This window comes from Dendrobium catenatum, unplaced genomic scaffold (genome assembly GCF_001605985.2).
Source record: "Dendrobium catenatum unplaced genomic scaffold, ASM160598v2 original_scaffold_83099, whole genome shotgun sequence".
Classification (NCBI taxonomy): domain Eukaryota; kingdom Viridiplantae; phylum Streptophyta; class Magnoliopsida; order Asparagales; family Orchidaceae; genus Dendrobium; species Dendrobium catenatum.
The window spans coordinates 157,601-184,248 of record NW_021401542.1 but is presented as its reverse complement, the minus strand read 5'-3'; the positions used below and the strand labels follow the sequence as shown (position 1 = coordinate 184,248).

General features: G+C 36.5%; 1 protein-coding gene across 1 annotated transcript in view; it reads left to right on the top strand.

Annotated features, from left to right (window-relative positions):
- Positions 1-225: 225 nt before the first annotated feature.
- The window catches only part of LOC110103949 (probable sucrose-phosphate synthase 1), a 43,608-nt gene continuing 17,185 nt past the window's right edge, over positions 226-26,648 (top strand). Inside the window, exons 1-8 of the mRNA XM_020832848.2 lie at positions 226-606; positions 728-817; positions 3,239-3,480; positions 4,232-4,295; positions 4,522-5,217; positions 5,593-5,709; positions 5,862-5,993; positions 6,193-6,369. Coding sequence (XP_020688507.1) covers positions 424-606; positions 728-817; positions 3,239-3,480; positions 4,232-4,295; positions 4,522-5,217; positions 5,593-5,709; positions 5,862-5,993; positions 6,193-6,369 — 1,701 coding nt within the window. The 5' untranslated portion in view covers positions 226-423. The remainder of the gene's footprint in view (positions 607-727; positions 818-3,238; positions 3,481-4,231; positions 4,296-4,521; positions 5,218-5,592; positions 5,710-5,861; positions 5,994-6,192; positions 6,370-26,648) is intronic.

Genomic DNA, 26,648 nt, shown 5'->3' with positions numbered 1-26,648 from the left:
AATATAAAAAATATATATTTCGGCCAAATATGAACATTTTATTGAAGATTTGAAGTCCAAACAATCCAAATTCCGCACGTAATAAAAATATCAGCAAGCATTATTCCCGAATATTTCTCAAGCAAGCACCCATCCTTTCTTTTTTTTATTGTTCTACACTTTTACTGCAACTCTCGCCATCGAATCCTTCCCGATAAACCTGCGGTAACTTTTCTCCGCCGTTTCTTCAATTTCCGGATCACCCTCTCTCTTGGCATTTGGCATTGTAATCTCCCTCTCTCTATCTCTCTCGCTCTCACCACTATAAATTCACGTTTCAAGACAATAAGGAAGAAAAACCCGTATCTAGTTCTCAGGGATCACTGGTCTTCTGAAAGCGGACGCATCTCCTGTGCTTCGGTGCTCAGTTCTGTTTTCTTAGCAATGGCGGGGAACGACTGGATAAACAGCTATTTGGAAGCGATTCTGGATGCAGGGCCGGCAATCGATGCCTCCAAGTCCTCACTGCTGTTGCGAGAGAGGGGGAGGTTTAGCCCCACGAAGTACTTCGTGGAGGAGGTCATCACTGGATTCGATGAAACCGATCTTTACAAGTCATGGCTTCGGGTGAGGGGTCGTCTCGTTTATTCTTTTTGTTAAAATGGGCGGTGATAGATATGGGGTTGAGCTTGGGATTGGGATTGAACTGATTCTGCTATTACACTTTTTTGGTTTGCAATTTGGGTAGGCGGCGGCGACGAGGAGTCCGCAGGAGAGGAATACGAGATTGGAGAATATGTGTTGGAGAATTTGGAACCTTGCCCGCAAGAAGAAGCAGGTTTGATTTATTTGTTGCTGTTCGGAGCAAAGCTTTGTTTTGATTTATCTTTCTGTCACAGATTGGGAATTGAGTTGTTGGGTTTCGTTTATATTTGCCAAATTGGTTCAGTTTTCATTTTTCTGTAATTGTGGCTGCTACTTTCAAGTGGACGTTAATCGTTTGTTCTTTCCAAAATTGTTTTTAAAACCCTCAAGTACCGTTATGGCTGCTTTTGATGGTAGCTCTGTCATTATTTCAGTATTTTTTTTTGGTTAGAGTCACTAATGAAATACTGGTTATACTTTTTTCTTAATTGCTGGCGAAATAAATTTTATGATCCAGCCTGACGCAGTTCATTTTGCATAAAAGCAGCTAAACTGGACTCTTTTTGTTGTTTTGAAGATTTATTTATATCAAATTGAATCAAAATTTAATTTTGTGAACCATTTTCTTATTTCATTGTTCATCTCTTAAACTGATTCATGGTGCAAAATTATACGTTTGAATCGTGCTTGCTATTCTTTCAGTTAATTTTGGAATTTATGTTTAACGCAATGCACAAGCATTCCAATTTCTGGCCAGAGAAAAAAAAAAAGGGAAGAAAAATTTTATATGAATTTTTTTCCATTTTGTACATCTACATAACTTGGTGAAATGGTGAGAAGTTTGATTATAATGCTTTTACTAGGTTGGCATAGGCGACCTAAATCTCATTATGATTGTGTGGTATGCCTATATTATCTTCAGCATCCAACTTCTTAACTTTTTGTGCGTCATGTTTTGAATTTTTCTTTTTAGCTCTGAGACTCTGATGAATCATCTTTCGATGGAGAGTTACCTTGAACATTTTGATGTTTATTTCCATTATTTTTGTCACTGCAGTGGCAGTATTTTAGATTGTTTACTAGTTTTCTTTAGTATACTTTTTACCTAAACAAGAGTATTTATCTTTTAACTGCTATCCATTTTGTTCACGTCCCTTCAATGCAAAAGAATACTTTATCCTCCCAAGAACACAAAATATTTATAATACATTGAACATATGGTTCTTTGTTTTTTTTTTTTTCACTGCATCTATCATAAAGACTGCACACTTATTGCATCCTTTATGCAAAAACTGCAATGGCTTACAGCAGGGCATTATTTCACTTCAATGGAATTTTTTCCTAAAACAACAACATGGTTTACTTCGTGGGTTCTTGATATTGCTGATTTTAGTGTTGGGTATTTTTAGTAACGGTCATGTTATTTGCCTTTAATTTTTGTCATCATCATGACAAATGGGGCATTCTGCTTGTGGCTTGTTTTATAATTATCTATAGCACAAAATAGCATGCACTATGGCTGACAAGGCAATGAGGCATTGCAAGGTGTAGATAATGAAAATAGCATGCCCTGCACAATGAGGCATTGCAGGATGTAGATAATGAAAATATCACGTCATAATTGGAGAAATTATTCTGTGCGGACGCAGAACGCCGTCCAGAGCCCAATGAAAATATGCCACGTCACTCGGTACCGCAACTCGGTACTAGGTGACGTGGCTCATTTTCATTGGGCTCCTGACTTTAGCTGTCTGGTGTCCGCACAGAATAATTTTTCGTCCTGATTCTGCTTTAATTTCGATGGGGCATAGTGCAACAGCACATGCAAATTTGCTTGGTTCAAGAGATTTGAGGCTATTTTTGTTGAAGAAGATACGGATGATGAAGAAGATTATGATGTAGGAGATGATCACGATGAAAAAGATGGGCTATTTTGATGTATGAGATGATCATTCTAAGAATGAGTGGCTTAGTTTTTAATCAAACTATTTTTTGTTTTCAAACAAACTATTGTTTGTGCCTTGCGCACAAATATATCCTTCACAATATCTATGCCATCATTGTTTATGAAAGACAAAGCTCCAATGTCCTGTATTTTGGCCTAATGTTATTTATTGCAACCATTATGATCATTTTATTTTCCAGTGTATTTGCTTTCTTTGCCATGATTGTTTATATTCATTATTATCTCTTGATGACCTGTGTTCTACTTATTACAGATTATATGTTTATTATTTTTTAGGATGCTTTTTATTATATTGCTGAATTATTAATAAATTATTTATGAATTTTATGATTTCCAATTCTTTTAGAACTGCATGCCACACTATATGCCATGTGCAATGGCTTCTGGGGATGGTTGTGCCATCGTGCATCTGTCCATTTTACATAAACATAAATGAAGAAATCCACTGATTTCTATTTCCTGCCTACTTTTTGTGAATGTTGCATAAATGAAGAAACTCACATTTTACATAAAAATAAATGTCATTATTTTGCCTTTTTTTATGCCCCTAATGCTATTCATGCTAATTTTGTTGGTTTTTGTATATAAGGAATGCTCCTTGATTCCCACATATTGAATATGCTATTACCTTCATCTATATTTCTTCAGATTGAAGGAGAGGAAGCCCAACGCTTGTCGAAGCGCCGATTAGAACGTGAAAGAGGCCGCCGAGATGCTACTGCAGACATGTCTGAAGATTTGTCAGAAGGAGAGAAAGGAGATACTGTTAGTGAGCTGTCTTCCCATGGAGATAGCACAAGAGGCAGAATGCCTAGGATCAGCTCAATTGATGCTCTTGATGCTTGGGCAAGTCAGCTTAAAGACAAAAAATTGTACATAGTATTAATCAGGTAGTATCAGTGATTTTTCTGCTAACTCACATTACAAATTATTTTGAATTATCTATATGATGCTTAGATATAAGTTGTAACATTCTTGTTACTAATGAACAAAAACCAAATCTACTGTGCATATTAGCATCTCATTAAAGAATTCTTGAAGTGGAAATATTCAATTATGTTGTGGTTTGATGTTGGCAAAGTCATACAAATATATCATATAGCTCATATTTTTTACACTAATTTTGGTTTTTTAATTAATATTATTTTACTTGTTAGCTAGATAAACCATGATTTATAAACTCATTGCAGTTACTAGGCAGATTTTTGATGATTTTCCTGCTTGCCTAATTTTTGTAATCCATTATTTTAAGCAAGTTATGTGAATTCCACTATAATTGGCATTTTAGGTTAAATTTAGCGTTCGACACTAAGGGATTTCGCAGTTGTGATGCTCAAGTTCCTGGATTCATTACAACAGGATTTTTATTTTCTCCATTTATTCTTTCTTTATTATTTTGAGCATATCAAAACTTTGCAAAGAATGTGACCACATGTGTGCATTTCTCTTATATTATCTACGTAAGTCTACTTTTCAGTGGATACTCATGATTCTTCAGTCCACAAAAGTTGTTGAGGCAATTGGACAGACAAATGACGTTTTATCATGAACGAAGTTTGCATAGCTTGCGGACCAATATCTCTGCGGGCATTCTTCATTGTGTTTAATGGAACTTCTAATGCAGTTTTTTTTTGCATGCAGCATTCATGGTCTGATACGTGGTGAAAATATGGAGCTTGGTCGAGATTCTGACACTGGTGGTCAGGTAATATTGGCATGAAAATTCTTTTATCAGCCAGTAATGGGTTTTTGTAATTGTTTCAAATAGGTTAAAAACGGTCACTTCTAATATCATGAATCTGATGATTTGTTTTACTCTTTTTAAAAGCTGTCTGCTATTGTGAATCCTCAATTTCTGAGATTGTTTCTTTTGTTAATTGATCAGATTTATTGTATTACTTGGCTATGTGATGGTTTCCATTTTTCAACAGGTCAAATATGTTGTAGAGCTTGCCAGAGCATTAGGTGCAATGCCTGGAGTTTATCGAGTCGATTTGCTGACTCGGCAAATATCTGCTCCAGATGTTGATTGGAGCTATGGGGAGCCCACAGAGATGTTAGCTCCTAGTTATTCTGAAAATTTTCATGAAATGGGGGAGAGCAGCGGTGCTTATATAGTACGAATACCATTTGGTCCAAGAGATAAATATATTCCCAAAGAGCTTCTCTGGCCATATATTCAGGAGTTTGTGGATGGTGCATTGAGCCACATCATGCAGATGTCCAAAGTCTTAGGAGAGCAAATTGGTTGGGGGCAACCTGTATGGCCAGCTGCAATTCATGGTCATTATGCTGATGCTGGTGATTCCGCCGCCCTCCTGTCTGGGGCATTGAATGTACCAATGATTTTCACAGGTCATTCTTTGGGCAGAGATAAGCTCGAACAACTCCTGAAACAAGGACGTATGACCCGGGATGAAATTAATGAAACTTATAAGATAAACCGTAGAATTGAAGCTGAGGAATTGGCTCTTGATGCCTCTGAAATTGTTATTACAAGTACTAGGCAGGAAATAGACGAGCAGTGGTGCTTATATGATGGATTTGATGTTATTCTTGAGAGGAAATTACGGGCTAGAATTAAACGAGGTGTCAGTTGCTATGGTCGTTTCATGCCTCGTATGGTTGTAAGTATATGTCAACTAAATAGTTGCTTAGTAGCATTCCGAATGCTTTTGAAAATATTTTATTATTGGATTTGCTCAAAAGACCAGCTCTTGTGTGCTGCTTGCATTAGTTTTAAGTTAAGCTATTTTTAATAACTTGGTTTTTGTGCGTTATTCATGCTATGATTATTAGACAAATTTCTTTCTTTATTAGATTTAAATGATAATTTGACTTTTAACAAGACACAATGGAGAAAAAGGATTCATGTAGCCGACCCCACATAGTGGGACAAAAACTTGATGTTGTTGTTGTTGGTCTTTGTGCGTTATTGTTTTCTGTTATGCTATCCAAATTGTGTTGTTTAGTTCAAGAAGCTAACATGTACTGATTTGCAGGTGATTCCCCCAGGAATGGAATTCAATCATATAGTTGTAAATGATGGTGACGTTGATGGTGATGTAGATGGAAATGAAGAGAATCCACCTTCACCTGATCCTCCAATTTGGGCCGAGGTTTGTGCACTATTTGTTATTTGAGTGGAACCATGTAGATTTTCTAATCATCTGATTACTGTGAAAAATCATCACTATATCATGATAGGGTTTGTAATGGTTTTCTTCTGGGTTAGAATATTCTAACCTGATTTAGTTATCATATTTTGCAGATCATGAGGTTTTTCACTAATCCGCGTAAACCCATGATTCTTGCTCTTGCTCGACCTGACCCAAAAAAAAATATTCTGACACTGGTGAAAGCATTTGGAGAATATCGTCCATTAAGGGAGCTTGCAAATCTGGTAAATCAATTGTCCCCCATCTAAATAATAAACAGCAGGGTAGCATTACATGTTTGATGTTTATGCTTCTAATTTTCTTGGGGAGAACCTTTTTTCCTTCATTCTAGTCATTTGCAGCACATGTTTGCGGATTATTTTCAGTTTCTCTAAATGTTGTTGTATTGTTGCTAACTCTATTGTCGAATTTCTGTTATTGCAGACATTGATAATGGGCAATCGGGATGCTATTGATGATATGTCAGGTACAAATGGAGCTGTACTAACTGCTGTACTCAAATTGATTGACAAATATGATCTTTATGGGCAAGTAGCATATCCTAAACACCACAAGCAATCCGAAGTTGCTGATATTTACCGTTTAGCTGCAAAGACAAAGGTATCCTGTTCATTTAGTGTTTTTCATCATTGTTGGTGGAGATAGTTCAAAAGAATATTTGACGTAAGAAAAATGTTATTATTTCCCATATTTTTTGCTTTAGTTTTGGAGAAGAAAAGGAAGAGGATGGTCTGACTTGTATGATTAGGTAAATTGGATGGTATAGTGATTCAGGATTGGCTGGCATCAGTGCAGTTTGATGGTAGACCCCCATTAGATCCTTGACTAGAATTTTGGGGAATGATTTAAAACAACTCTTCTTCTCCAACTAAATGTAAATGGTATGTGTATGCATTGTATGTTTTTACTGCCAAGATTATGATGGGCTTTGATCTATGAAACATTAAGAAGGTCAATCAATGTTAAGGATACCCTTGATTGCAAGTGCGGAAGAAAATATTGTTATGCTTATTGTGATAGGTTGGCCTTATACAAGTAAAACATAAATGAGTCATTCCTTCTTGTAATGGAGTACCTCCAATTAGTGTTTGGTGAGGTGGATGGTGTAGAGAATAAACAAGATGGAGAAGATATGTGTTAAAAGAGTTGCAGGAAATTGAATTGAATTACAAACTAGGTTTTGTGGACCAGTACTAAACTTTCTGAAGATTTATTGATGTAGAAGTGATGTGAAACATACATGCGGAAGAGTTGCTTTGGATTGTAACAATAATTATTGAACATGAACATATTGCTAATTAGTAACTTATGTTTCACCCAAGTTAAATTCTTAGAACTTTCATGAAAAGATTAAGTAATGGCAAGCAGTTACAAAAGATTTGCAAAACAATCGCAATAGCAACGAAAATAAGATAGTAGTACTAATAGCAAGTAAACAAGAATCCACGGTGTAACATTATGATATAATCACTAAGAGTTCCTTCACACTCAATCACTCTTAGGCTTTAGCGGAGGAGGACGAAGCACACGAGGAAAGAGATTACCACTAGGAAGATGGCATCGAGGGCCTTCGTCGGTGGAGAGGTAGCCGGCGGTGGAGGAAGTTGTGGATGACCGACTATTATCCAACGACCCGAACGGATGTGCTCCTCGATTGATAGTGTCAGTTGATATAGGATGCGGTCGATGTATCCTTCGACCTTCTCGTCGTTGCTGAAGTGCACGTCAAAGAATGGGGATCCGAGAATATCCGTCCGTCCTTGCCCGTCGAAAACAAATCTGTGGTCGATCTCAGGATCGACCATGCGCCAATGATGAGATTGGGAGAGGAGGTCGTCTTCTTCTCTTGGCTTCGAGTATCATGAGCAAACTAGGGTTTCACAAGGGGGGAGGCACAAGAGAAGGGGAGGCCAAGGTGGGGAAAGCAGAAAGGTGGCTTGAATGAGATGACTTAGGTTAGGTTGAAGAGAGGAGGGAAGTTTTAATCCAAATATGAAATTAGTTTCAGATTTTAAGTAGAATTGGAGGGAATTAATTTTGAAATTGGATTCAAAATTAAAGAGGGAGAGGCCTCATTAGGAAGCCAAGGGGAAAATTCCCATGTATGGGGCCGACGGCATTAAGGGGGAGAGGGGAGAGGATTGGGGGGAGTTAAGCACTTTCCAAACAAGTTAGGGCCAATTAGGAGGGAAAATAATGATTCCTCTCTAAATTAAATTTAGATTGGATTCAAATTTAAAAACTTTCCTTATTTAGAATTTTGTAAATATGGAAAGTTTTTGAATTTCAAATTTGAATTTCAAAATTTTCTAACTCATTTATTTATTGCAAGAGCCAATTTAGGGAGTCATTATGACGATTAAAATCATCATAATGATTTGGGATGTGGATGGGGCCGGCAATCAAGAAGGAAGAAGTGGGCTTGGTGTTGGGTTGAGGTGGCCAAGACCTAGGTCGGCGGGTGGGGTTGTGGAAGGGGAATTAGGTGGGGATCAAGGGGTATTTTGGTGGTGGGATGAAAGTGGAGGGATGACGAGAAGTCGGTGGGTGATAATCGGAGATAGAATAGAAAACATAGAAGAAGACCACGAGCCACAGACTCTTCCGGTGATTGGTGGGTATTGCGTTTGCCTACACGTTGGGCTCTCCCTTCTCTCCAGTGCACTAACAAGAAGAAGACAACAAAAATTAACTTAATCATTCACCATCCTTTTACAACACATGAGACCACTATATATAGGTCTCCAAACATGAAAAAAGAAAAGTACATAATTGCCCTCTGGGCTACAACAATAAAACACTTCCCCATGGGGGTACCTTTGGGAAACAACAAAACTAAATAAAACATAAAGAAATGCATAAAAAATAGAGACGTTGAATCGTAGCCGTCAATCTACGATTTTGTCGTCGGTACACGTGTCTGAATCTCTGACGATGTCCTCATTATTCTCCCCAGGTGGGAGAAAACTCGACCCCGTCAAGTCAGCATCTCTAGAACTCTTATACCACTCCAACAGATCAGGATCCAATTGCTGCATCTCCTCATGATCAATCCACGTGTTCTCTGTCTCCAGTTTCCCTGTCCATTGAACTAGATACCTTCGGCGGCCACCGTCTTTAGTGGAAATATTCTCATCACCAAGTATTGCTTCAACCTTCTCCGCAGTGAGTAAGATAGGGATCTTTGGGAGTGGAGGTAGGCTAGGGTTCTCACAAGGTGGGTTCGCACAAGTCTCTTTAGTTAGTGGATTGGAGGGGTTAAATTCGGGACCCTCAAAGGCTATTAGATCTTCAATGTTAAACATAAGATTAATGTTAAAACCTTCAGGAAGATCTAGCACATAAGCATTACTTTTTATTTTTGAAGTTATTTTGAAAGGTTCTGCACTTTTCGCATGTAACTTTTTAACGGTCCCTTGTGGGAACCGCTACGGGCGAATCCGAACCATTACAAAGTCTCCAACTTCAAATTCTTTGAGTCGTTTCTTGAGATATGCATGCAGCTTATAATTAGCATTGCTTTGTTTAATTTTTTTTATTAATTTTCTTATGCAACTCTTGGAGATGGGATGCAAATGCAGATGCAGACTCAGATGCTCTATACTTATGACTCATAGGGATCAGATCTATTGGTTGTCTAGGTTGGTATCTGTAAACAATTTCGGCGGAACTTAGACCTGTAGTTCGATTGACATAATTGTTGTAGGCAAACTTACCTAAAGGCAATTTGGAATCCCAATCCCGGATATTTTCTCCTACCATGGTCCTTAACAGATTTCCTATACTCCTATTCACAACCTCAGTTTGTCCTTTTATCTGGGGATGGAAAGCAGTAGAAAATTGAAGTTTGATCCCCATCTTGTGCCATAAGATTTTCCAGAAATAACTAGTAAACTTAACATCTCGATCTGACACAATAGTTTTGGGTAGTCCAGGAGTCTAACGATTTCGTCAAAATACAGTTTGGTGATCCTCGAAGCATCGAAAGTTTTGGAGCATGGGAGGAAGTGAGCCATTTTAGAGAATTAGTCTACTACTACACACACAGAGTTATGCTTTCTCACTGTTTTGGGTAACCCTAAAACAAAGTCCATGCTAACATCCTGCCATGGGTAGTTGGGTACCGTAAGGGGTTTGTAAAGTCCAGTGTTTTGCTTATGTTTCTTTGCTAACTGACAAGTGTGACATCTCTTCACTAACCTACAGACATCGCGCTTAAGACTAGGCCAGAAAAATTGGTGCTCAACAGCGGCGATGGTTTTGGTTTATCCAAAATGTCTTGCTAAACCTCCCGCGTGTAGTTCCCAAACAAGGAATTCTCTAAGCGAAGTGTTGGGGATGCAGAGCCTTTGGGACTTAAATAAGTATCCATCCTCTAAAAGGAAGTCATTAATTATACGTTCACTCCCATTAGTTAACAATGCATACATCTCTTTAAAGTCAGGGCAATCCATATAAGTCTCTTTGATTTGTTCAAATCCAATTACTTCAGTCCTCATCTTCCTAGTTACCATGATTCGATGATTTAAAGCATCGGCTGCCTCATTTTCATATCCTTCTTTGTGTTTGATCGTGTAGGTATACTCTTGAAGAAATTCAACCCAACGACCATGTCGAGTGTTGAGTTTATTCCGGGAATTTATATAACGTAAGGCTTCATGGTCAGAAAAGATAACTAACTCAAGTGGGAGAAGGCAACCGGGTGTCCTTCTTAAGATAATACGTTGAGTTTCAGATTTTAGTTAACAATACGTACATCTCTTTTCACTAAAGTAGGCAATTGGGTGTCCTTCTTAAGATAATACTCCTCTTATGCCTATGCCAGATGCATCACAAGTTACTTCAAAAACCTTAGAAAAATCTGGCAGACGCATGATTGTTGCTTCAACCATTTTCTTTTTTATCTCCTCAAAGGCTTTAGAGGCAGATGCCGTCCAATGAAACTCTCATTTCTTCGGGCAGTCAGTTATCGAACCCACTATAGTGCTAAAATTCCTAATGAATCTTCTATAAAACGCGACCAATCCGTGAAAACTTCTAACGTCTCTGATGTTCTTAGTTTCAGGCCACTCATTGATTGCTCGCACTTTTTCAAGGTCAGCTGCTATGCCCTGGGAGGATATAATAAATTCAATAAAGATTGCGTGATCAATAAGGAATGTACATTTCTTGGGATTAGCAAATAATTGATCTTTCCTCAAGACTTTGCAGACTTGCCTTAAATGATCCAAGTGTTGATCCACCGAGTTACTATAAATCAGAATATCATTAAAGTAGACCACTACAAATTTTCCTAGGAAAGGTTTGAGGACCTGGGTCATCACTCTCATAAACGTACTTGAAGCATTGCTCAGGCCAAAGGGCATCACGGTCCACTCGTATAGTCCATCTTTGATTTTGAAAGCGGTTTTCCATTCGTCTCCCGGACAGATCCTAATTTGATGGTAGCCATTTTTAAGATCAATCTTAGAGAATAGTGTTGCTCCAGTCATCATATCTAGCATGTTATCTAACTGAGGAATGGGGAAGCGATACTTGATCATGATCTTGTTGATAGCACGACTATCAACACACATTCTCCATGACCCATCATTCTTAGGGGTTAGCAGGGCAGGAACAACACATGGATTGAGGCTCTCCTTGATAAAACCGCGTTGTAATAACTCGTCGACTTGTTTCTTGAGCTCAACGTGCTCAGTTGGGTTCATGCGGTAATGGGGTAAGTTGGGCAAGGAAGCTCCGGACACTAAGTCAATAACGTGTTGAATGTCCCTTAAAGGTGGTAATTTGTGGGGTAGATCTTCCGGGAAGACGTTAGCGAAAGTTTCGAGGAGGGGTTTTACTTCCTCCGGGACAGGCTCTTCCTAGGTCCCGAGCTACCAAGGCGTAGAGGGGAGATCCTGACTCTAATTCGGTACCCAAGTCTTTAGTAGTTAATAAATTCAAGCCTGTGTTGGGTTTAAGGGAGTTGGTCTTGACATCCTCCTTGATAGACTTAGGCTGGGTGGGTAGGAGTTTGATTTTCTTGCCCTCGTGTTCAAACACGCAAGTGTTTTATCGTCCATAAATGTGTACATCGTTATCGAATAACCAGGGGCGGCCGAGGATGATTTAGCCAACATTCATAGTTAAAACATCGCACCAAATCTTCTCCTTGTAACCCACAAACTCAATAGGAATGATGCTCATATCTTTCACTTCTAAGGTGGTCGAGTTAATCCAGGCGACCTTGTAGGGGTTTGGGTGGAGTGTGGCTTTCAAGGGAGCTTAGAAATCATAGCAGATGACACAACATTAATACAGCTTCCACTATCAACTATGACTTTACAGTTCTTGTCACCTATTTTTGTGGAAGTGTGGAAGATCGAGGTTCTTCGTCAGTCGTCACTCAACTTAGGTTGTGAAAAAGCACACCTAATGACTTGTAGGTCTAAGTGATCCATCTTTTAAAGGCAGTGGACCACAACAATATCTTCCTCACAGAAAAACTCGTCATCGTCGCCAATGTGTTGAACTAGTTCGGTATCTGGTTCATCCTCTTCTTCGGTGACTTCCTCAATAATGGTGACTTTAAACGGGCTGGAACATTGAGAGGCAATGTGCCCGTACCCATGGCATCGAAAACATTTAGTGCCAATAGGGGTCTTGGGTGTTTCCCGTTTCGGTGTTTTACCTTTATAGTCAGGGTGAGGTTGGGCTTGGACAGGGGTAGGTCGACTAGTTGTGGGTCCAGTGGGTTTGTTGTAAGGTTGATTAGAGGAGGATCTAAAAGGGTTAGGATGCGGGTCTTGGTTTCTAGAAGGGGCATGGCTCCTAGATTCTTCTAAATCTAACACAAGACTACAAGCGGCTTCCAAAGTGTTCACTCATTTGACAAAAAGCTTATTTCGAAGATCTTCTCTTAATCCGACTCTAAACATCGAAAGAAGTTGGGCAAGAGTCATGGTCTCTTCCCCGCTATAGCAGATCATGAAATCATCAAAGGCCGAAATGTACTCCTTGACGGGTTTGCTTCCTTGGGTCAATTTATTCCAACGATCCAAAAGTCTAGGATAGTAGGAAGGAGGGAGATATTTTCGTTTTAACTCTTGTTTCATCATCCCCCAGTCAGTTATAGGGCATTCTCCTCGGGTCTCGTGCATATGTTCAAGGTTCATCAAGTACTGATTAGCTCTACCTGTTGGCTTCATCTCGGAGAACCTAACTTTTCATTACTCGGAAATATTATACCATTTAAAATAACTGTTCATTCCTTTGAGCCAATCTAAGAAAACCTGGGGGTCAACATACCGTCGAAAGACGGGGCATCTATACGAATGTTCTTAAGCAGTTGGGTATCGTTATCTCTCCAAGGAGTGTCGCGTCCTAAAGGTTCCTGATTGGGTCGATGATTGGGGCGGTAGTGGTCTCTAGGAGGTCCATATTCAGTTCGTGTATCATCACTATAAGGAGAATGGGGTCTAGAGGGGGTGTAGATCGCTGGGTTTCCTATACTCTTGATGTTATCAAGTCTCTCACCCGTTTGGCGTTTAAAGTCGGTTAAGTCAGTCTGGGTGTTCTTAATTTGTTTAGTAACCGTTCCAAGTTGGCCCACGATTAGGTCTAAGGTTGCTTGAATGTGTTCCAGATCCATGGGTGGGTGTTAGGGGATGCTAGGGGACGTAAAGGGGTAAGGGACAACACCTAGATACTAAGATAATATGCTCCTAACGCCTCTAAATGATGCAGGAATGATCGGGACAGCAAGCTACAACAAAGGCCTAAGTTGTCTAAGTGTTTTGGAAGGTTCTATCTTGTGGACAACACCTAAACACTAGCCTAGACTCACCTAAAGTTCACTAATTGGTGCAGGAAAAGTTTGGACAGCAGCTTATACTAATGGTGTAAGCAACCTAAGCACTTATGAGAGTTGCCGGCTTGTGGACAGCACTAAGACACTAGGAAAATTGATCTAAAGTTCACTAAACATGTGCAGGAAATGCATGGACAACAAACAAAAACAGAGAATTAAAATTATTTAGATGATGATATGCATGCAAACTTTAAAACTAATGTTTGGCTAGACGCTAGGATGTTTTCTAGTACATGAAATGCATGTCTACCATGCTCTGATACCAAATATGATATGAAACATACATGCGGAAGAGTTGCTTTGGATTGTAACAATAATTATTGAACATGAATGTTACTAATTAGTAACTTATGTTTCACCCAAGTTAAATTCTTAGAACTTTCGTGAAAAGATTAAGTAATGACAAGCAGTTACAAGAGATTTGCAAAACAATCGCAATGGCAACGAAAACAAGATAGTAGTACTAATAGCAAGTAAACAAGAATCCACGGTGTAAAGAGTTCCTTCTCACTCAATCACTCTTAGGCTTTAGCGGAGGAGGACGAAGCACACGAGGAAAGAGATTACCACTAGGAAAATGGCACGAAGGGCCTTCGTCGGTGGAGGTAGCCGGCGGTGGAGAAAGTTGTGGATGACCGACGATTATCCAACGACCTTGACGAATGTGCTCCTCGATTGATAGTGTCAGTTGATATAGGATGCGGTTGATGTATCCTTCAACCGTCTCGTCGTTGCCGAAGTGCACGTCAAAGTATGAGGATCCGAGAATATCCGTCCGTCTTTGCCCGTCGAAAACAAATCGTGAGATCGACCATGCACCAATGATGAGATTGGGAGAGGAGGTCATCTTCTTCTCTCGGCTTCAAGTATCATGAGCAAACTATTGTTTCACAAGGGGGGAGGCACAAGAGAAGGGGCGGCTAAGGGCGGGGAAAGGAGAGGGGTGGCTTGAATGAGATGACTTAGGTTAGGTTGAAGAGAGGAGGGAAGTTTTAATTCAAATCTGAAATTAGTTTCAAAATTTTAAGTAGAATTGGAGGGAATTAATTTTGAAATTGGATTCAAAATTAAAGAGGGAGAGGCCTCATTAGGAAGCCAAGGGAAAAATCCCATGTATGGGGCCGGCGGCATTAAGGGGGAGAGGATAGAGGATTGAGAGGAGTTAAGTACTTTTCAAACAAGTTAGGGCCAATTAGGATGGAAAATAATGATTCATCTCTAAATTAAATTTAGATTGGATTCAAATTAGAAAACTTTCTTTATTTAGAATTTTGTAAATATGGAAAGTTTTTTAATTTCAAATTTGAATTTCAAAATTTTCTAACTCCTTTCTCTATTGCAAAAGCTAATTTAGGGAGTCATTATGATGATTAAAATCATCATAATGATTTGGGATGTGGATGGGGCCGGTGGTCAAGAGGGAAGAAGTGGGCTTGGTGTTGGGTTGAGGTGGCCAAGTGCTAGGCCGGTGGGCGGGGTTGTGGAAGGGGAATTAGGTGGGGATGAAGGGGTATTTGGTGGCGGGATGAAAGTTGTGGGATGATGAGAAGTCGGTGGGTGATAATCGGAGATAAAATAGAAAACGTAGAAGAAGACCACGAGCCATGGACTCTTCCGGTGACTGGTGGGTATTACGTTTTACCACATGTTGGGTTCTCCCTTCTCTCTAGTGCACTCACAAGAAGAGGAAGAAGACAAAACAAAAATTCACTTAATCATTCATCATCCTTTTATAACACATGAGACTACTATATATAGGTTTCCAAACATGAAAAATGAAAAGTACATAATTGCTCTTTGGGCTACAACAATAAAACACTTCCCCATGGGGGTACATTTGGGAAACAACAAAACTAAATAAAACATAAAGAAATGCATCAAAAGTAGAGACGCTTAATCGTAGTCGTTGATCTACGATCCGTCGCCGGTACACATCTCTGAACCTCTGGATGATGTCCTCATCAACAAGTCTTTGAGCTTTTCTGTTGATCTTCCTTCTTGCTCTTGGATCTAACTTTTTCTTTGTAGCTTCCTCACTTGATGATTCCAAAGCTTCCTCTCTTGTACCCTCAATTGGAGAGAGAGAGGGAGAGAGAGAAAGAGAGAGATTCTTCTTGAATGGATTTGAATTCTTTTTTAATTGCCGGAATGAAATTCAACTTCATGCATGGGCTAATGATGGCCATCTATGCTAACCTAAAATAATAAAAAGATAGCTATATGTTGAGGGCTTGCGTATCATCATATCAGTAAGTTATTAGATAAGACAAACCCTTCACTTAATAACTTTACAACTTGTTAATAAGCAAATAAAATACTAAAGAAATAATGAAAAATAAGATCCTTATCCCTCATAAGCGTGACAACCCACTCTTGCTATTCCCTTTGAGTGTTTTGTACAAAGCTACTTGATTAACTCAATTTAGGTTTAAATGATTATTCCTCTTGTATCTTGAAATGCCCCTGCTCTCCCATGTTGAGTTTCACCTTTTGGATTTTAATTTATTGAGATACCTTCTCTCTCCTTAATCATGATGTTTCAAAACACTAGCATGAGATTTGAGTTAGGCTTTTAGTTTGACTATAGGAGCTTCATAGATCGTAGTGCCATGGATGTTGTTAAGATAGATATTCACGGAGTTTCATATATATCTATTTGCATATTTTATGGATATAGGAGATATGATGGAAATCAAATTGAATGCTAATCATGTTAATGGTTAAGAAAAAGGGCTAAGAAGATTGTTGGAGAAATTTTGTCGTCCTCAACTGATTGCATATTTTGTGATCAAACATACCATAGAATAATGATATATTACTCTGAAGGACAAAAATATCATTTCCCTATGGACTCAATAACAAATTTACAATTTTAATTTTAATAGAAAATTTTCTCCATTCAATATTTAATTGAATGAGGTTTTTTTATTGTGGTATAGATGCCCCATAGGGGCAAGCCCTTATAGTTAATTACATCTCAAATGTTTGTTATTTGAGATCTTTTTTGATTAAACTAGTAGTTTCTTTTAAAAATCATCAAAATATTGGCTAAAGATTTCATTTTGAAACTTTTGAAATTCTTGTTTAAAAATTTTGCTCTTTAGGAAATTCAACGGAGGACAACAAACTTTAATATGATTTTGGAATGGAAGTCAAAGAAATGAAGTGTAAGAATACTTAATTATGAAGGAAACTCAGAGGTATTCAAATTATCCTATGTTGGGCTTTACATTTTAGAATCAAATTTTGTTCAAGTTAATCATTTTCATTTAGAATGTTGAGGCTTATATTCCAACAACTCGTGTTGGAAAAAATTTCTAGAAGGTGAGGGCTTATAAAGTGAATAAAATCAACAACTATCTCAGATCCTAGAACTAAGGTGAGGATTATTGAGGGGTAGTGACTCGAACCTAAGTCTAACAGAATGCAAATAGACTTATAAACTACACGTCATATAAGACATAGCCAGCTTGACCTATTGATTTATTACTCTGTATGGAAAGATCTACCAGCTAAACCCTCTTAATCTCTTTTAAAATTATGAAATTCGGTCTCGATGCATATGGAGAGTAAGGAGGCTGTTTTGTTTAGAAAATAAAGCTTACAATTTGACTTTGAGGCCAAGATGCCTGACTAGAAATGGTAATGCAGAATGCTGAATCACAAATACATATTTTAGTTATCTGATCATTAAGTGAAGGCTTTTCTACATGCGACTCACTGGGTTATGCATGATCAATTTAAATTTTAAAAAATTTTGCTCCTCGAAGGGAGCCATGCAAATTTTCACGTATATGCTCATTTTGTATCCTATCTCTAAGAGTAAAACCACTTATCCACTTGAGCATCCTCATCTTTTCTAATGACCAACATTCTGCACCATAAAGCATTGCAGGTCTCACTACCATCTTATAGAATTTTCCCTTAAGTTTGAGAGGGACTTTTCTAACATACAACAAGCCTGATGCATTCCTTCACTTCAACAATCCAACTTGAATTCTATTAATAATATTCCCATCTATTTCACCATCACTCTGAACAGTAGACGCAAGATATCTAAAATGTGTACAATTAATGACTTGATCACCCAAAGTCACAATCCCCCACTAGATCTATTATTATTATAATTATACTCAATATATTCTGTTTTAAAACTACTCAAACAAAAGCCTTTAGACTATAAGGTTGATCTCCATAACTCAAGTTAACCTTCAACTCTCTCTAATCTTATCAACAAGATGAATATCATCAGCAAAAAGCATAAACCAGGGTACAACTTCTTGCAAATGTTTGGTGAGAATATTCATGACTAAAGCAAAAAGATATGAGCTTGAGGCCGATCCTTGATATAAACTAACTGAAATAGGAAAATACTTGGTCAAACCACCTTGTGTTTGAACACAATTAATAGCTGTTGCATACATATCATGACTTGAATATAAACATTGTTAACCCCTTTCTTATATAGAACTCTTTATGCATTTCCCTTGTAACTTTTTTATATGCTTTTTATAAATTAATAAAAATTATATGTAGATCCTCTTTATTCTCTCTATGCTTCTCCATGAAACCTCTCAATAAATGTATAGCTTTCATAGTAGACCTACTAGGCATAAATCTAAATTGATTTTCAGAAACATTAGTGTCATGCTGCAACCTATTCTCTATAACTCTCTCCCATAGTTTTAAAGTATGACACATTAACTTAATTCATCTATAATTCGCACAATCCTGTGCATCACCCTTATTCTTAAAAATAAGAATCGACAAATTCATTCTCCACTCATCTCATAATTTTTTAGACTTAAAAATAATATTAATAAGTTTAATAAGCCAATAAATTCCTTCATCTCCTAAGCATTTCCACACCTCTATTGGAATATTATCAGGTCCAACAGCTTTTTAACATGTCATTTTCTTTAAAACTTATTTAACTTCAACTTTACTAATACGTTGATAAAAATAAATATCTTTATTTTTACTTAGGGTGCTAAGGTCACTAAAGTTAATCGCATTCTCATAATCTTCATTGAAAAGTTTAGCATAATATCTCATCCTCCTTTATTGAATATCATCTTCTAATAAAAGGGCTTTTTGATCATCATCCTTAATACACTTCACTTGAACTTAATCCCTACTATTCCTATCTATTTGTTTGATTAACTTGTACATATATCTTTCACTTTCCTTAGTATTTAATATATTATATAAATCATTAAAAGTTAAATTTTTTGTATTGCAAATTGCTTTCTTAAACTTCTTACGAGCCGCTTTATATCTTTCCCAATTATTAAAATTTTTATAGCTAAACTAATTTTTATAACAAATCTTTTTATTTTTTATCTTTTCTTGAAAATTTTAATTCCACCACCAATTATTTTTACTATTAGTAGTTTTTCCCTTTGATACTCCAAGCACATCTTTTGCAACATTCTTAATATCAATAGCTATTTTTTCCCACGTAACATTTGCTTCTTATGCACTGACAAAATCTTAAGATATAGAATTTTACTCTTAAAAATATTTTTTATTAATATTTCTTTAAATGCCCCTATCTAATACTAGAACAACAATTTATTTTATTTTTTTATCTTCTGCCCCTTCATCTTAAAGTCTAAAACTAATAAGCGATGTTGAGTATATAAATTTTTATTCGGAATAATTTTATAATCTTTGCAATCTAAATGATCTTTTTTTATAATAAAATAATTAATCTGAGTTTTATTATATCTATTTTTTTAAGTGATATGATGCTTAATTTTTTTTTTAAATAAAGTATCAACAATTACAAAATCATAAGCCAGAGAAAAATCTAATATAGTCTTATCACCTTCATTAGTCGCTCCAAAGTTATAGTCACCATGAATGCTTTTAAAATCATCAATCTCTCTACCAACATAGAAAAACTCTTTCTTCGAGAGGTATCTTTTGTATTAATTATTTTATGTTAATATAAAATTTTAATTTTGAACACATCCAAATCTACTTGAGGAGCATAAGTGCTTATAATATTAATAATCTTAGCATCAACAATAATATTTAAATTTATAATTGTATCTCTAATTCTATTAATTTTTATTACATCATCTTTTAAACTATTATATATAATCATGCCTACACCAATTTTGGTACAACTCCTACTAGAATATTATAGTTTAAATCATAAAATATCAATCTCTTTAGCCTTCTCTCCAACCTATTTAGTTTCGTGAATACATAGAATATTTATCTTTTTAAGGATCATAATATCTATTAATTATATTAATTTGCTTGTAAAAGAATTGATATTTCAAGTTCCTATGCTAATTTTAGTTTTTTGGACTAGCTTCGCTGCCCACATTCATCCATGATGTAGGAACACTTGCCTATTTAACACTGCACCCGGGCGTTGGTGTAGCGAACATTGCTCACTTGTCGCTATATTCAGACCATACAACGCGTCGCTTTCAGGGAACACCTTAATTTTGACACAACATATTAAATGATTCATATCATGATTATTTGACAAATTTTATGATGACTGTTGACTACGTAACACAACCCTCCTATTTTTTTCATCTAGAACTTAGACTTGACAACGATAGTGTTAAGAAAAAGCAAAGAAAAAAACCTAAAAAAAACATGTATTTTCTAACACACAATCTGGTAAACAATCAACACATACTTTTATATGTAAATAAACCAATACAAAAATGTAAATAATATCCCAATTATTACAATCAAATTTTGTAGTTGAGTTGCCTACCATTATACAACTTTGATGAATTTATTACAGACTCTACTTGTGGGGGTCTTTAAGCTTTGACTTCCAGGTAGACATTGGGCTTCACCTTTAACATGTACATTATCTTGATTTGCTTCTCCTTTAACTAAACCTTACAAGTTTAAATACAACATAAGTCTAATCAAATATATTTAAAAAAAAAACTCAAAACTGCAAAGTAAATGATTAGAAAGTATTTTATATAATAGAAATATCACATCTAGTATTTGTTTCACACTTAAAGTGCTAAACCCCCCGTTTCTATCCTATTGGCCACATCTTTTGGGAGGTTTTAACAGCATCAGTTAGCTAACATTTTTATTTATTATTTATTGTGCCCCTTTTTGGACATGGTCACCTGCAAGAAAAACATGCATATATATAAATATTTATGTACTTCTACTTAAGCGCAAGTGCCCACAACGTAAACAATCCAAAGGGCAACACACCAAAACATTAAACAAATATGTAGAAAAAAAAATCCTGCATGTTTAGGGGGTTGTGCACCTAAGTGTGTGAGGCTTGTGTGACATGCCACACTATAAACGGTGTTTGATTTTATTTTGGAATGAAGATGTTTAATCTTAATTCAAAGGTGATTTAACTTTAAGTTTATGACTCAAAGATTTTTATTTGACTTTTAAATGTTTTATATTTAGGAATGTTATGAAGAACCCATAAAGCAACCATTGCTTGATTTGAGGCAAGCCTGCCGCTTATGAGTCCTAAGATATAATGATGCAACCATTCCATTTTTTGGGATGAAATAATTTATCGTTGTATCAAAAGAACTTAGGTGATTTTTAGATGTTTGGGGGTTCTCATAGTGTTCGAATAAGAGAGAAGCATCTACCTAACAGGGTAAGGTAGACATACCTAAGAGTTATACTTAGTTCTTTGTGAAATTCACCCAATAGAGTAGGATGCACTTCAATTTACGGATATCTCCTAGAAGGACATCTAAATGTTAAGTTTTAGTTATCATGAGAATAGATCACTTGTTTTGTCAAATGAAAGAGTTTACTTAGAGTGTGAGTCTAAGAGGGAGATGTCAAATATATAGCTTTTGGGCTAGATGTTGGAAGAATCCTCCTTAGCTTTTGAAGCTAGAGAGAAGGGAATGAAACTCATAGCTTGGTGGCTAAGAGTTGGAGAATTCCCCTTAGCTTTTGGTGCTAGGGAGAGTAAAATTTATTTCAACGCAGAGGTTGAAGGAAATGAGATGAGACCTAAAACTTTGAGGCTAAGGAAATGAATGTTTTCTTTAGCTTTGAAGTTAAAGAAAAGGAAAGAAGATATCTAACATATAACTTTTAGGCCAACTATTGGAGAATTCTTCTTAGTTTTTGGAACTAGGAAGAGATGATTCTCTTTGCTTTTTGGAGCTAAAGAGAGAGAGATCCCCTACAACTTAGAGGTTAGAGAAGAAAGATGGGTCATCAATTGATTTTTGGTCTAATAGGTGAGGAAGATTTGCAACTTTGAGGTTATAAATCAAGAGAAATTATCATTGAATTTTTATGTTCAATGATGGATATTTAGTTTGTTAAATATATGTAAAACAAATATTAGAGAATGATATGTAGATTTGGACTACAAATTAAGAATTCTTTAGACTTTTGGGTGTCCAAGGAGGGATCTTCATCATCTAATTTAAGCTAAGTGAATGAGAGGTTTTCCCACACTTTTGTCTTGTTGTAGGAGATGATGAAGGAAATGCAACTTAGAGTTTACAACTTCATGAATGCTCTTTGAATATTTTGGTGTTCAAAGAGAGGATTTTACCCTTCCAACTTGGGCTGGAAGAACAAGAGAGAATATATGATTTATATTCTTATGCTTGAAGTAGAAATATTTGTTGATTTTGGTTCAACAAATAAATGATTTGGTATAGATTTCATTCGCTCAACATGGGTCGAGTGAATATGGGAGTTTCATAAAACTTTTGAGTTGTGGAAAGAGAGAAATTTCTCTACAATTTTGTTTGTAGGAGAGAAGAAAATGCAACTTAGAGTTTGCAAATGGAGGGATTTCTTTGAATACTTTGATAATCAAAGAGAGGTGATGATCTACCCAATTTGTATTTGGCAAATACAAAGAGATGACATGTAGGTTTGGGCTACAAGTCATCATGGATTTCTTTGAACCTTGAGGTGTCCAAAGAAAGATGTACACCCTTCCAATTTTGGTTTAGGAGGATGAAAGAAGTTTTAAATATTCTCCTACATTCTTGGCTTGTAGGAGATAGTGACTAGAATGCAACTTCGAGGTTGCTAATTGGAGGAAACTCTTCGAACATTTGCTTTAAATGAATGGAGGAATAAAACTAGGATTTGAATCCTATGCTTTAGAAGGATTATTCATTGGTTTTATGCTCCAACGAATAAGGTAGAAGAAACTTAGAATTTGGTTTAAAGCTCAAATGATTCATGCAATAATGTATTTGAAGCTTTTGGATGTTTCAAAACAACATGCATGATGGAGGATATTTGTTAGTTTTGTATCCCAACAAATGATGTGGAAGATCTTAGAATTTGGTTCTATTATCAAAAGACTCATGTAGTATGACATTTGGAACCTTGAGGAGGCTCCAAAAGTCATGCATAAGAAAAGAGAGATGGTTGTTTGTTGATCTTGTGCTTCAACAAACAAGGGATGAAATGAACATAGGATTTGGCTCTTAGGTTGAAGGACTAATGTAGTGATATGTTTGAAGCTATGATGCACCGATTCTTCTCCTCAAAGAGGTGTGCAATATCTAGCACTTATTTGACAGGACACGGATCCGACATGCCCTCGACACATGTCGGAAATGCCAAAAATATATCCGATTAAAATAAATCAAATACCAATTGGACACGTGTCCGACACCTGTCCTAAATACTTTATGAATTTTTTAAAATATAATATCTTGTAATTTAAAATTCTATTTATTTAAAATATATTAAAATATAAAAACTTCCACATTACCAAATCAATCATTCGCATTCAATACCTCATTTATTGAATATTTTCATTTCATTTCTCTTTGTCGGGTTGCGACTTTGGCTTCACAACAATGACAGATGTCATCTCAATATTGATGTTTGATGCCATTATAATATCGACATTTCAAAACCTTCTTTGCATCAAAGTCTGACATTGTCTTGACATTGATGCTCAACGCTAGCAATTTCTATACCCACAACTTAACAACTCATCTTTGTCCGACATCGTTTTAACATTGATGACACACGTCCTCTTGACATCGATGCCTCTGATACTTTCTTGCTTAACGTGGATGCTCGACTCTCAACAGCATTGTCGTCTCCTCTATCGATGCCTGATACACAGCATCGACGCCCAACTCTCTACATCATAATGTTAATTATTTGAAGGACAAATTCTAGTTAAATGATTTATTATTTCTAAACTTTAATATTATACTTATTCGATTTTTATACATTATTTTTGAAATATGAAAATTATAATATTGTGTCCAACCCGTGTTTCCTATATTTTTAATAATTGACGCGTCTCATGTCTATGTTGTATTGTATCCGTGTCTGTGCATCATAGGTTTGTAGGCTTGAGGAACCTCAAATCATCATGCATGAGAGGAAGGTGTTCATTCGATAATTTTGTGTTTTCAACAAATGAAAAAGGGGACTTAAGATTTGTTCCTAAAGTCTTGATGATTTATGTAATGGAACATTTAGAGCCTTGGGGAAGCTCCAAATATCATACATTGAAGAGAAGTGCATTGAAAGAGAACTCTCAATCTGTACCAAAACTCATGCAATCAAGTGTTTGGAGTGTTGAGATGCTACAAATTATTCATGCACAAGAGGGATGAATGAATGTTTGTTGATTTTGGTCATCATAAAACAAATCATACGAATCAAAGGTTTTGACCTTAGAATTTGATAGTGTTTTTTGAGGCTCTCTAGAGGTGATTTGGGAACCTTTATGTGAGCTTTGAAAGCAATAATCAAGGAGATAATTCTTTGGTTTTGTGTTCCAACAAATGAGGGAATGAATCTAGGATTTTGACCCTAAGATTACATAATTAATGCAGTGAAGTGTTTGGAGCATTAGGGAGACTCTAAACAGCATGCATGAGAGAGATGCGTGCTTGGAAGAAATTTTCCTATGTCTTTTAGAGTGTTTTGGACTTAATTTGGAGAGGGAAGATTGATTCCTACGACTTCTACGAAGCTTTTAAGATCAAATTTGGTATGATTTAAAGAAACCTAGAAGAGTATGAATGTGAATTATCATTCTTATGAGTTTGATCATATGCTTAACTTGATTATCATTGCACTTAAATTTTTCAACTTGCAAATCACACTGATCATGCTTAGGTAACTTCAAAATATGGAGTATGATCCATAGACCTTTGAAAGCCATGGAATACACCACCTTTGCTTTACAAGCATTTAGAAATTAAGCGAGCATGCTTTTAGATTCACAAATTTAAGTAAACAATGAGCTAGCGAAAGACCCACAATGTGTATTCATTCGGGATATGAACGATGCAATCTACCCATGCAAACTAATTTGATTAAGTGCGCAATCGTTTAGATTAGGCTTACTCATCATTTGTCTTTTCATTCTAAATTTGAGGAAGTATCAAAGATGAATTCAAATGATTCTATTCATTTTGGGATTTGGAACATGAACTTGAGGGCTCAAGTTCATGTAAGACCCCACTGTGTTTGTGAGCTTTCACAATCAATTGAATTCATTTCTAGACAATAATGAACATACAAGAATACATGAATTTGTGGAACTTACTATTTCTCCAAAATTCTGGTGAAAAATAACATTTTTTAAAATATTATTTACAAGTAATCTGATCAACAAAATGTGATCTATGATACATCTAATATGGATGGTATTGGGATGCATTAACGTGTACATAACCATTATAAGATTTGCACCATATCTTTAATGGAAGGGTAGTAGTGATCAGTATCATGAGAATATGAAGTTCATGATTTGTGATACATACTATCATAAAATAATCATCATATGGATATGATAGAAATCATGGTATTTTTGTGAATAATATGTTTTTTTTTTTTGTATATTGTGCTTGTAATGATTGTCATAATAATCATAGTTTGATTAATTATGATAATATGAGCCCATAAGATGATTCGATTATCAATTATGACGGTGTTATTTTGATAATTCATGAGGAAGATGAAATTGATGGGGTTTGGCATGAAAAACTTTGTTTAGGAGAGATTTTTTTGGCTAATTTGGAAATATTGAGACATTAAAGTTTTGACTATGGTAGGATAAAATTCATGGAGAGTAGCAAATTTGAGCTAGGGTCAGGCAAGTAAAATGCAGTTTCACGGGATGGATGACATTTAATGATGGGGACATCCGATTTCGACATGTGTACCATCGCCGGAGGCGCCGATCGACGGCCATGATTCAGAGTCTTTATTTTTGATGTTTTATTTTATTCATGTCATTTATATTTCTTGTCTTTTCCTTTTGTACCCATATGAGGGAAGTAGTGTTTGATGTTGCCCGAGGGCATTGTAGTCTTTTATTTTCCGTATGCTTGTTGAGCCTATATAAAGGCTTGGTCTTTGTATTTTGAATTATTGATGAATGAAATAAAAATTACTCCCTTTTGTTCTCTTTGTGAGTGCATGATAAGATCTCTTAGTGAGTTCTTCCTTTGAGATCTCTTGGTGAGTTCTCTAGTTTTTTTTGTGTTTATTCGTTTACCTTCTCTCTCTCATTATACGCTCCTCAAAATCCCCTCTCCCCAAACCCTAGCCGCCGGCTCCCCCACCTTGGATCTTGCCGCCGGCCACCTCCACCATCCCGGCCGACCACCTCCCGCCGCCCCTCCCCTTCCGGCCAACTCCCCTCCCTCATCCCATGTGAATTTGAAATTTAGAATTCAAATTTTGAATTCTTTCCAAATTTGGAATTCCAAATTAGGAAAGTTTGCATGATTGATTCACATTTAATTTATTTTAATTTGGAGTTTTCAAAATACTACATATAAACTGAAATTAACATCCAGTTTTTAAATCGTAGACTTCACTTCTTCTCCACCCTAACCTTCTCACCATTTGCCGGTCTCCAGGAATCCTCCCCTCAACCCTCTTGTCATTCCGAACCGCCGGCGCACGTAGCTCCTTCTTATATGGAGAGATTATCGTCGCCTTGCCTTGAATACTATCGCCACCATCAAAATGATTTGTATGGAATGGAAACCCGAGTGAAATTCGGGTTTTGAAATACGACAACCGT